This window comes from Prinia subflava, chromosome 10 (assembly GCF_021018805.1).
Source record: "Prinia subflava isolate CZ2003 ecotype Zambia chromosome 10, Cam_Psub_1.2, whole genome shotgun sequence".
Taxonomy (NCBI): domain Eukaryota; kingdom Metazoa; phylum Chordata; class Aves; order Passeriformes; family Cisticolidae; genus Prinia; species Prinia subflava.
In genome coordinates, this window is record NC_086256.1 from 21725474 (window position 1) to 21738786 (window position 13313).

At 40.0% G+C, this 13313-nt stretch overlaps 1 protein-coding gene across 7 annotated transcripts in view; it reads right to left on the reverse strand.

Annotated features, from left to right (window-relative positions):
• The window catches only part of PTPRC (protein tyrosine phosphatase receptor type C), a 138290-nt gene that overhangs the window by 23475 nt on the left and 101502 nt on the right, over positions 1-13313 (reverse strand). For 3 of the 7 annotated variants that reach the window (XM_063407685.1, XM_063407686.1, XM_063407684.1), the window contains 3 exons: positions 1703-1735; positions 1130-1270; positions 248-346 (listed from right to left, as the gene is read on the reverse strand). In XM_063407685.1, coding sequence (XP_063263755.1) covers positions 248-346; positions 1130-1270; positions 1703-1735 — 273 coding nt within the window. The remainder of the gene's footprint in view (positions 1-247; positions 347-1129; positions 1271-1702; positions 1736-13313) is intronic. The other 4 variants (XM_063407689.1, XM_063407690.1, XM_063407688.1 and 1 more) reach the window with 2 other exon arrangements.

Here is a 13313-nt window from a genome sequence, read left to right on the forward strand (position 1 = left end):
CTCCTACTATGAGTCACTGTGTGGAAATAATTTCTATTTTGCAATTGCATTACAACTAACAAATCTGGTATCTTTAATATTATTCAAAAACAGTAAGGTTCCTAAAAACACCCTTAAGTTTAATGCAGTTGTATGCCTAATTTGTATGCTTGGGTTTGATACAATCGAAATGAATTGTCTGATTCAAACCCATTTTCTGTGCTTGATGTATTTTCAGAACTGTGGTAACTGTGTGCAAGTTTGTCACCTATTGTGTGAGTGGAGCTGAGAGTGGGGCTGATCCCAGTGCTTGCTGGCATGCTGTCTGATGAGTTGGTGCTGTGCAAGGATGTTGAATTGTAATCATCTGTAAGAAAATAAACAACATATCAGCATTAAAAAGTGAAATTAGTTTTTTTATATGGCTTTGCCATCAGAAATGTCTTACACTACAGCACTTCTCCGGTTTTGTTTTTTTTTCTTAAGGGATTTTTGTAATTTAGAGAAGACTGCTGAAAGAAAAATTATGTTAGTGTAGTAAATAAACCCAAAAAATGAATATTTAAATAGAAAGCAATTTTTTAGGAGTATATCCCTTACAAATTAATTTTGCAGTGTACAATGACAATTCTTTCGGTCATTATTTAGTCATAATACCAGATGAAGTCAACATAAAAATAATGTTACAATTTGTGAACTGGGAAAAACGAGAACATTTTGCTATATTCTTACAGTAAAACACAATTATGAATAGTGCTTGTGCTGTTTCACAAACAACAACTCTAGGCAGGGCTCTTTTGCCAGACCACGTATCCTGCTCACTATATTTCTGACAATATCTCATTATTTATCTCCCTGTTTATAAACCACTGACAGGTTTCTATATTCTCTTTTAGGCTCATTCCTGTTGCTCTTGCTTTGGGGACAGCCTTGGTGGCAGCAGCTGGCGTTTTGATGGTGCACAGTGGTGCCTGCAAGGCCTGGCCCTCAGATGCTGCAGGTAATCCTGGTATTGCCGCTGTGCCAAAGAGCCGACACCTCTTCAATTCGATGAACCATGAGCTGAAAAAGGCTACCCTTCTGCAGAACGGCTTCGCTTTCCCCTAGAGTTCTGAGAGCAGAGCGTGGTGTGTGAAGGAGGACAGCGAACCTGGTGCGGCGTTCCCGGCGGCGGAGGGGGTGCGTGCGGGGAGGGCGGCGGAGGAGCCGGTGCGTGCCGGGCCGGTGGGCGCCGCGCCGGGGCTGCGCTCGGCGTGCGCCGAGAGGTGCGTGCTGTGTGCGAGGGTGGCACCTGCGGTGACAGGGACAGCAGCGTCGGTAGTGCTCATCAGGGTGTGCCCCGAGGGGGACACGGCTGCCCACACCGCTGGAGCACCCTCGTACTGACACACTGGGAATTTTTAACGAAGCAAAGGCACAGCAAACATTTAAAGCGTGGAGGATTCAACAGGAGTCAGATAAATAACCAGTAAGTATATTCTTTTTTGGTTATGATTGTGCCTCTCATACGAAATGCTGTGCTTTAAAATATACCTAAATACATGACTCAAAACCAGACTTGTCTAATATTCCTGCCTATTAAGACAGCATATTTCATTTTATTGAGTGACTGGAAAAGCATTTTACACTCTGTGAGGTAACTAACTGTATGTGAGAAAAATAAAGAAATTGTCAGGGGGAAAAAAAAAATCAGTGCAGTTCTGCCATGTAAATTGTTGCTTACCAGGCAAAGTTGTTGTTGTTGTTGTCTCCATCCCTGAAAAAGAGAAAGAGAGAAAAAGTGTCATGTAAACTTTCAACGAATTTGCCAAAAATATAAAAAAGATACATTTTGTCCTGCTAAATACCACTTAAGCTTTCCCCAGGAAATTACACATTCTTAAGTTACATTTAGAGGATGTAGCAACAGACAGAGCCCCAAAGTATCAAATATACAGCCATAGAATCATAGAATGGTCTGGGTTAAAGGGGATCTTAAAGAACACCTAGTTCGAACACCCCTGCCATGGGCAGGCATGCCACCCAGCAGATCAGGCTGCTCAGGGCCCATCTGACAAAATTCCATGCATCTGTTTTTCTGCTCTTCCTTCCTCCTTCTTTTGCACTTTTTCTACCAGACCTTTCCCACTATGATTGTTTCTCAGAATTTGTTTATCTATTTTTTGCGGCATGTGTTTTTCAGATAGTACTTCCTTGTTTATATTTCTGTTACTTCAGCTTCCCTACATGGCACTTCACAACTGCTATAGCTTTACTCTTTCGAAAATAAACTCCTTCAACCTTTAAAGCAAAAAGGCAGGTTTATGTGAGAAACTGCAGTTCTTGTGAGGGGTACGTAAGTATCCTGTTATGTGTCAGCATCAAAACCATGCCCCTCACATCTGACACAGAAGATCAACACAAGCAGATATCCTGGGGCTCCAGAGATTTTCTCCTCCTGCCAAGCAGCAGCAAACGTGTCGGCTGCTCAGTGGCCACCATGGATTCTGCACCCCATATGGACAGTTCAGAAGGCTGACAACAGCCATTAAAAACATACAATCGGTGATGGCAATGTCACCTGCAGGGAGTGAGAATTTCTTGGTGCTGGAACTGCCATGAAGTGTCTCTAAGCCATGATATGAATATGAATGTACACAAAAACTAAAGTCTTGCAAATACCTTTCTAGTGAGCAATTGAATTTATTGTGGACTGTACATTATGTAAGAACTCTAACCACAAATTACAATTTGGAAAAAGATAGTAGTCTGATACCTTAAAGAAAAAGTATCAACAGAAGTCAAATGAAGTTTGCCTAAAAAGAGTAATGCAGCATTTATTTCTTACAGAAGTGGGGAAGGGTCCATGAGATAAGAATATGGATCTATGAGGTTTGCCTGAAATCATACGAAACTGTCAAAATAACATTGCTCTAAATTGTAAGAAGATAATCTCTAAAATGTAGCAGACTGATAACTGATCGAATAACATGGGTGTAGAAACCACTACATTCACAGGTCTAGTATGTTAATTCATTTATATCTATATATCATCATTGAAACACAGACCATGCATTCTTTTCAAAGCCACAGAATCTTAGCACATGAAGCTTCCTAACCTAAGAGAAGTTACAGATAAGAAAGAAAAATACAGGTGATCTTTTGAACTATCAATATACCTTCAGCATCTGAAACCCCTTGTCTGCAGTATTTCTTTACAATAATTTTATGATCTATAACTATAGACATTTAACTGCCAAGGAACCCTGTAAAAGCTAACGTTCATATCCATTCATATTTGCCATAAGCAATAAATTTTCAATGTATTTTCATGGTTTTCAATTCAGTGTTTGAAAGTTGGAAGCTAGTCATTCTAAATTCCATAATGTGATTTGTCTTTTTTCAAATGGCTTATTAGCTGAAGAATCAATTATTCCCCCTCCCTTCCCAAATCTTACATTGGTTTAGCACATCAAATATACGTCAAGCCAAGTATTAACTTCCCATGAGCATCAACACAAATTAAATTTCACTTAAAAACTTTTCTGAGAACAAAATAAAAGAAGTTGCAGGAAAAGTCCTAAATTAAACTCTTCTCAGATTAGTGAAACATTCAGAAATACTTTTCAAACTAGTTACCTATCTCTGATGCAAACATAAGAGACAAAAATACATACATCAAGATTGCCTCTTCCGAGTAAAGCAGAGATAATAAGAGATAAGGGGGAATCATAATCTTGTTGGTATTGTGTTTCTGGTTGCCTCATTCACTTCCTTAAGAATCCTGTGAAAATAATTTTCCCCATCTTCCCCTTTGTAAAGTTAGGAATATGCTAATAGCTTAAATAGAGTTTATAGCTCACTCCCAGTGAGAGATGCCAAACATTAAACATAATCATAGAACTCTAGGTTAGAAAAGACCTCAAGAGATCCCCTGGTCCAACTGCCTTGCTCAGAGCAGTGTCTTAAAACTTTATGGTAAATAATAGTCCGAGATTGTCCTTTTCCCCCCCCTATAATTAAGCACTGTCATTTTAACAGAACTTCATGGCAGTTTTATGCCTCTCTAGGGTCTCCTGCTCTCCTGTGATTCTACTCCCTGATCCGCTTCATTATAGCAATGGAGTAGGACACAGTTGAAAAGAATTCAATAGGTGGCACCAGAACACTAAAAAATCCTCTCAAAAAGAAAAGCAAATACATTTCCCCATGAAACCTATTTGAGAGATACAAAGTAAAGCGAAGGAAAATCAAGAAGGATTCCAATACACTAGACTCTGTTATTCTGAGATTCATAGGTATATTGCTAGTATTAATTAATTTTCAAAAAAATGTCCCAGTGCTAACAAATGTCTGAGCTGATCTCAGGCTAACCAAGTTAACCTCAAAGACAAAACCGTCTGCTCAAGCTTATATTCTAAAACATAACTCTAGAAACTTGAAAGTTGAAATCTAAAAATATCTTTAAAATGTAAGGAGGATGTCAAATCCCCCAAACACATATTGTGCAGCATGAAAGCTTGATGATTGCTAAACTAAGCAAATCAGTCTGACTTTAAATGGGAACTACCCCAAAAATTTCCCAAAGTTTAATCAGCATCCAACCATAAGACATTCTTAAGGTGATATGTGTAGGATAACAAGGATAATATCAGATAACCCAAGTGGAAGAACTAGAGCACAGAAAAAGTTCCTAGTACTGCAGTAAGTTTTTTAAGCTTCTCTCTCCCTTCTCTTGACTTGGCCCTCAGTTAGTTCCTGCTGACTTACCTAAAAGATTTCAAACCTATCAGTAATGTTTGAGCAGATGTGGCCTTAATCACGGGCCCTGGAAAAAGATATAACCAGAAGCTCATCCCACAGGCAGATGGCAGCCTGGCTAATTGCTTTCATTCTCCTCCCTACCAGTTGGCAGACAGAATGCAGCTGCTGCTTCAAAGAAAGGTTTGAGATGGGATGACAAGTTCCCAACAAAATACACCTGAAACAAATGAGTTGATCACTCTTTCTCTTGAAAGTCCAAAGATGCATTGGCCCTGTGAGTAAACATGCGAGTACTGTTTTATGAAGTACTTTTAATGTTCCACAAAAAGAGCAAATGGAAAAATCATGAAAGAATCCAGGCCACCAAAAAAAAAAAGCGCCAGCCTCTCAAACCTCTAGGACAGCAGGCAGCAGGGTCACATCTGGAGGTACAGGAGCTTCTGCATCACCTCTGCAGTCCTGACTCTGCACTCACTGTGCAGAGCAATTGTACCTGTGTAAGAAGTGCAGTTGTGTAAGGAGACAGCTTTTTGCTGTCTTAGGAAAATGTTTCCACTTGGCAGGACCAAGCAACTCAACAGGAGACAACCCGGACCTAGAATATGTTAAAAGATAAAAATGTGCTTCAAGAAAGTCCAGGGTGTGATCTTCTCAAGCAGCAGGAAGCGCCAGCACACATTTCCTTTGTGCATGTGCTATTAATAACACAAACTACAGCTGATAAGATGGAGATCCTGTTGAGTCAGCATTAAGAGCCTAAAAATGTTATCATGTTTATAAGTGCAGAAACTCATTAACTGATGACAAGGAACATGCCTTTTAACTCCATTCTGCTGCCTAATTTGCACAGTGAATAAAATGGGCCTGGTTTTGTATTTTCTGCTGGGCTGGCCAGGAGGCTACGCCTGCACGGCAGCAGCTCAGGCTGTGTGCTCTGAGCACAGGATTGCAGCAGGACTGCATTCCTCCACACTCACAGCACAGAGCAATGTGGGAAGGAGGATGCCTCCTCTGCTAATAGTGCATTTGGTGTTTTATCTAGCATGGTACCATACCAGCTGGCTCTTCACATCCAGCTGTACTCCTCGTGTCTTTGCCAGAGCTGGGAGGGGGCAGAGGAAGTAATCCTTCCTCTCAGCCTCATGTCTGTAAAACAGTTGGCGGCCGGGTTTTGCTGCCAGGAAAAACGCTCAGTGATTCTGCAGAGCTGCTGCCCTTTTCCCAGGATCTCTCCAGCCTTTAGTATATTGGACAGAGCCCAGCAACCCCCACCAGGCAGGATTTTACACCAAGCAACTAATGTAGGTCCAGATTCTGCCTTCCCTCTTTTCACAGCTGAACGGCACTGCTTCAGCAGGGTCAGGGCTCTTCACATCTGCACAGAAAGCAACAGGATGTGGTCTACTTGTTCAGATGGAGTAAAGCTCTTTGAGGGGGTCTCCTAGCAAACAGCACAGACATTGCAGCTCCCCTGCAAGCCAACACTAAATTGCAAAAAAAGAACAGTTCCTGGTGGGAGGTGAAGGGTGAGTAAGGCAAGGAGCCTTACAAAATGCTGCCAGCCGCCCTTTGATTTATTTTTAAACTTCAAGTGGGATAGGATGTAATTCACACCTACTTTAAGGCTCCCTTGTGCTGCCAGAACCAGCTAAAGAGACCTTAAAGTAAATGAGCATCAGGGCCAGAGATGTTACTGTTATTTGTGCTGAAAACACAAAACGAAGGGATCCATTGCTACTTTATAAACAAATCTGGGCAGACCTGAGACTAGACCAGCAAACACTTAAACATCTGAGTAATTCTATACCACAGAGGACCCCTCAAATTTTATAGGTGGGATCACACGTGCTGAAGTGCTTTCATAATCAGAGACTACAGAATTATACTTTATTCTTTATCACTAACTCTGGGGAAGAAAAAACTTAAGAATGTTTCCAGACAAACTGCTGCTTTTTGAAAACTGAGTAAAAGAATGCCATATAGAGTTCATATTAAAAATATGTGAAATTTTTCATGCTCCAACTTAAAAAATAAACTACTCATTTGAATTTACAGTACAGAATTTACTTAGGTGATAGAGACATTTCTGAGGCTCCTAAAATAAAAACCTACTCTTATGGTCGTTGAAGATGAAGCCATCAAATCACTTCTAAGTTATTAATTGTCTATTTGATAAAGAAGTCTTCATAGCCCTATAGCAATCATAGGAATTAGAACTAAATAAACACTATAATTTCTTTTCCACAGGCAATATTTACAATATTTATTTTCACCAGAAATTAGGGATAAAATGCTGAAACTGTAAATTTTAATTTAACAGAAATCCTAAAATGTTCTGATTGAGAAATGCCAATTGTTTGCTTTTGTTGCCTGGATTTAATGTCCATTCTGACTTTCCAGAATGATAATTAAAATAGTTTCCATCTGATTTCTCAAAATATTTCTTTTTGTACAAGTTCATTAATAGTTGCCTCCCATAGCGAATCCTTCACACAGTGCATCGCTGCCCAAGAGCTTGATCCTGGCACTCTTTCCTGCACCTTTAACCTTTGGTTAAAGCATTATCTGAGAGTCAAAGGCCTTTTTGTTCCCGAGCACCTGCCAGTGCTGAGACCTGACTTGCAGTGGGGAAGGCGTGGTCCTCCTGCAGAGCACAGCTCAGGAGTGAGTGCTGGTCTAACTGCGGCTAACGTGACAGGATGTGGTGTTCACTTTTAGTGAAAATTGACCTCTGAAATTCATGCTTGCTCTAGATCCCTCTCCTTGCTGTCTGCCTTCCAAGACTGGAGTTATCCTCCTCAAGTTCAGTGTCAACTATGAGCATTAATCAGCTATGGAGAAGGTGAAAAATTCAAATTAGAGAGCAATCAAGTACAAGGGGAGCAACCAGAAGAAAGGGATGGAATTAAGAATTTATAACTGACAGATACAAGGAGGAACACAATGTTACAATATATGTTGAATATTTCTGACCAGTTTTAAAAAGTACTTTTCTGGTTCAGATTATGCAAAATAAACACAAGAGTTTAATATTTCCAGAGGAAAATAAAAACACAGAGCAAAAGAGAAGTTTCCCTGAAGAAACATTGATTTAATGGAAGGAATATTTGTTTCCAATGATACATAGAATTTTTCAAACCCATAATCCTGAAGTAGAACAAAAACCAAGAGCAGCAAATCAAATTCTTTTTGCCAACACAGTTCCTGCAAACCTAAAAGAAATACTCAGGAATATTGTGTGTTAGCAGTCAGTACCATACTTTAAATGGCATTTTCAGTCTTCACAGGATAGCTTTGCAGTAACCCGCTTGTACAGCTACAGCTAATGATGCCTTTGCTGCTCTGTGGTTTCTCTCATGCTGTTTACTTCTGCCTTTCTTCTACAGAGCCCTGCTCAAAAGGAAGAGGGTGCAGCATACTGTGGTTTTGAGCTTAAGTGCTTCCAAATGCAAACGGAGTTACCATAGCACCCACATGCCCAAGCAATCAGACTTATCTCAGTGCTAAACCACTTCTCTAGTGCACTCATGAAACACCCCTATTAAACTCCTTTTCATCATATTTGCATTTGTGATTATTTTTAGTTGTACAGGTTCATTAATATGATAGAGTGAGGGGTGGCAATCTTTGGGATGAAGTCCAGACTGCTTTGCAGGGAGTCCATGGCACCATGTGAATTGTCTGCAAGAGAGGAAAGTATCAAACCCTGATGTAACAGTTCCTTCAGTTGTGAAATGCTGGGTACTCTCTACAGTCATTAAGAAACACCTATAAGAATGAAAGATTAGGCTGTGATATTTGTTTGGCAATTTTGTGCTACATGCAAAAAAATCTGTCTTAATATTTGCTTTGCCCTTTATATATTTTCAGTATTTGTGCACAGAAAGTCTTGAGCCAGATTCACGTTGTTCCCATGCTAAACTTCTCTGCTCCCCAGGGCCAGTCCCTTTAACTTCAGTCATGACTTTTCCAGCCCTGCTGTACCTTCCTTGATCTTCCTTTCCCACATCTACCTTGAACAGAAACACTTGCTCCATATTGCTTCGCTCAATGGCACTGACAGCATGCTTCTGGATTTGCTGAATGGATATTGTTTATGAGGAAAAAGGAAAGAATTTACACCTATTATATTGTCCTCTCAATTCCTACTCCCATGGTTTTTGCAATTGATGACTCTACTGGTCACAGGGAGCTGTGGAGAACAGCAGAAGGCAGCTCAGTTCTCAAGAGTTTTGATCAGAAAAAGAGGCTACAGCTGAGAACTGATGGACTGACTTGGTAAGAGTGTGAGGCAGGAGCAAACTTCTTCATTTCAGGCCCTTCATTGGACCATGGCTTATTTAAATACCTGACTCGCTTCTTTGCTTCTCAGAGACAGATATCTTTGAGTTCCTTCAAGATTAAAGCATTACCTAGTTTTGTAGATCTTCCTGATTGCATATAACTTTTTATGTAATTTTGCCAGCAATAGAAAATGGGTCCTTTGCTCTAAAAAACAAAATCACCTTGGAAATACTTCTCTAAACTGTCTTTAATTAGCTCAAACTTCAAACCATAAACAGTTTATTACCATGTGAAGGCTGCAAGTAAATTATATTTAAGGTCTAGTCAAACCCAAGTCTTTCTCTAAGTCTGTGATTCTAAGATCTGCATTTTAGCCACTGATAACATAAAGCCTGTTGAAATCAGAAATCCTTCTGTTTCCCAGAGTTCTATTAGCATGAAATCCTTGGATTAACAGCTCTGTACTCCCTGGGAGCATTATGTCAGTGAGGACTCTAATCAGTGATTTTCAAAGGATTCAGCCAGTGATTTTTAAAAGAACATTTCTTTCAAGAACTCACATTTGCCTGTGAGCTATTCCTTTTCATAATAATATTTTTCTCTAGGCTATGTTAAACACCCTACCAACACATTTGTTTGATTGCTATGCACTGCAGATTTTTTACTGACAAAATATATATAAATGTACCACAGGAGTGCCACGGCTTCACCTTGGCCAAGGGCTGAGGGCAGAGCAAGCAGGGCTGTGTGGGGCACAGACTCGAGCCAGCAGGACCAGAGTGTGACAAATGACAGGGCAACAGCCCAGCAGGGAGCAACACTGAATAACTGCTGCAAAGGTGCAGCACCTGAGTGATGTGCCCCTCAGCAGTAGCAGCTGGGGACAGAAAGAACCCAGAGCCTCCAAAGCTGCAGTCATGGAGTACCTCTGGCCTAGTGACACAGATCAATGTACAGCTGTAGCTGCACCATTCCCAGAGATTTTCCCTTCACCAAGGTAGTTCAGTACTGCTGCAAAAATCACACTTTTCAGACAGTGCTTCAGAAATGCCCGTGGTTCAAATGGGCACATTGGAGTCAGATTGAAGATCTGAGTGAGGATCTGCCTTTATCTACTCACAAAATTAAACATTAAATTTTAATTGAATTATTTGATGGTGGTGCAGTTCAGGTCTAAAGAAAACTAGCTGCTTTATTCCACAACAGAGAATGCATGAGCCATTGCTCAGTACCTCCAGTCAGTGCTGGATTTTATTGTGCCCAGAAAGATTCACAAATCAGAATAAAGATGTGGCACAAAAATTTCCTTTTCCAGTGATCTGTCATTTGTATTTCTGCAACTTCTTGCTCCAAGCTTAACAGGACCCTCAGCAGTCCCTGTGCTCCATGAGCTGAAGTCCCAGCCTCACATCTCCAAGCAGCAATGCTCTAAACTATCCTGCTAGTCTCAGTCATCTCCTATGACCCAGATTTCTTCCAGCACAAAGAGAAGATCCTAACCAGCAGTGGCTGACAGACAACTAGCTTCTCCTTCTTGAAAGGATAGAGAGTACAGAGGGAAAAAAATCATGCAGCTCAGTGGAGAACTGTTCCCATATCAACTCTGCCTGCTGGGCAGCTTCCTCACCCTCCCGGGGCTGCCAGCTGCAGCCAGCAAACTCTCTTTGTTCCAAGGGACAGTGATTTTACTTGGCTACTATCTTCACTTTTTCCTCCAGACATTCAGGCCAAATTTATCAGAATTGAATATCCTTCCTCAAATATGCTACTGAAAAACATTTTTACTGTTTATAAGATACTCTGACAGTCAGTATTCACTGTCCAACAGCTAAATCACCTGCATACTCGTTAGGTGCAATTTAAAACAGAGTAATCTATTCACACAAAATGTTGATAGGAAGCATCACGTAAAGGTCAAGTTCTACCAGCGTTATTCATGCAAAAATCATTTGAAAAGTAAATCATTCAGTGATGCATATCATTATCTTCCAGAAAACTGCCTGTTAAAATTTATCATTCATTTTTATTATTTCCCTGGAAGTGTTTAAGAAAAGGCTGGATATGGTACTTAATTCTATGGTTCAGTTGAGCAGGTGGTATTATGTCATAGGTTGGACTTGATGATCTCAAAGGTCTTGTCCAACCTAGTTAATTCTGGGATTCTGTGAATTGCAGAAATTACACTATTTAAATTAACAAAAATGTCCCATATTTGATGTGTGAGCTGAAAGCCATCTTGTCTTCAGCTAGAAGGAGGAAAACTGGGACTATGACCAAGTCCTACCCAGGAATTCCCTTTTACTCATTTAACTGCATGAGTGGTTGGAAGTACCCTCTATGTCTGTGCCTCTCTTAACATACCATTCAAAGGGGAGATAGTGGCATATTGCAAATAGAAATGTATTTAAAATTATGAAGTTCACAGACAAGGGATCTGAAAGTGCCATAAAAAATATGCTTACATCTGTCTGATTGCATAAACAGGAACAGGCTGCAAAGAGAGAAACTCCTTGACCTCAAGCTCCCCAGAATGCCATGCACACACTTACAAAAGCCTCTCACTATCTCAAAATCTTGATTGCAAAACCTGGGCTCTGTCCCTTCAGGGAAGCTGAGCAGCTGAGCAGGTCAAGAAGGGGCCCTTACTTCATGTCACGCCAGAAGCAATGATGAATGGATTTCAGAAGAGAGCAGAGTCCACACAACCCCTCTGGAATTCAATAAAAATGTTAAGTGAAAGTAATTTCCTTGATCTCCTCTCCTTCTTTATTTTTCTTCTGAAATCAGATTAGTAATTTTACTACCCACCACTGGGCCTTTCATTGTGTTTTAAATGTGTTCTTTTTTTTTTTTCCTCTTTCTCCATTTGCTATTTTCACTATAACAATCAGGAGATGTGAGATCCTACTTTAATGAACCACCTGATAATCACAAGCAAAGATAGATGAAAACAGTTAATCTAATTTGCTTTAAATCCTGTGCTCATCATTCTTTTCTAAAAGACTGTATGCTGAATGTTTCAGAAAATAAAAATAAAGGCTCAGAATGGAAGGACACCACTCTGCTCACAGGGATTGTGGTGCCCCATATTCCAGCAAAAATCTAAAGCTCAAGTTCCTCAGGATTTGAACAAGACTGATTTCAGTATCTCTTTAAATAATTCAAGGCAAAAAGAACATAAATAATCTGTGTTTCCATCTTTTGCCTGTGGCAAGTAATTTTCATTAGCATTTCAAGTTTCCTTTTTTTATTATAATTTTTTATTTTAAAAGTATTAAATGACTGGTCTGGGAAAGAAAAGAAAAATCAAGCATACTAGATAAGGATGCCAGGACAAGAATCTATTTAGGAGAAGAATTGTATGGACCTTTCAATGTATAGGGACCCACGGAAAGCCCTCAGGCCAAAGTTAAGAGAACATCCAATTTCATGCTCCAAATAATTTTACACTCTTTATATAGGCACAGCTATGCACAAGCCAGGAAATTCCACAGACCTGTAAACATTTCTTATGTCTAATAATAAGAAATGTGTATATAGCAGCATTACACATCTTATGACAATAACAACTCCCACTTGGAGGTGGGAGGTCAGAAACCCAATTTGATTTGTAACACTAGTATCAGTTTGTGTATACACATCCCCATAGATGGAGCAGTGTGTGTCCTGTCTGCTGTGATGACAGATGGAAAAGCTGAAGCAGAAAGACACAAGTATGTGCAAATGTCTAAGTCCATACGTTTACAGTATTTGGTTGAAATACTGGTGAATGTATGGCCACATGAACTGGTAAAATTTACTGCTCTTTCATTTTCAATACAGGCATATATAAGGTGTTTTCAGTTGTATAGACTTAGGCTCTTGAAGATATTAATCAGCACCTATTATTTCGCATTTCATATGTATGACCCACAAAATTGATAATATCAAAAATAAAAAAGGGAAAACCTTCTGATAGCTGTTCAAGGAAGCACAGAAATTTGTTATTTGTCATTTACTTCAGTAGGAATTAAGTACAGCTTGAAAAAAGATCCTAGTTCGAAGAAAGATCATGTGAATCAAGACTTCTAAAGAGTCTGGCATGTAACAGATCTCTGAATAACCTCCCAGCAACACACACAAGTGGGAAGTGGGCACTGACAGTGCTTAATTCAGCACTCAGCTCTGTTGGCTCAGGAAGGCACGTGAGCCTTCTCTGTACCCCCATTTGTTGCTTGGAGACAACCTCAAGTGTGGGATCATCTGGATTTCCGTGGGATGCTCTGCACCAGCGTGTAAACTGTTAGGAGTGCTTGGAGAAAATGAAC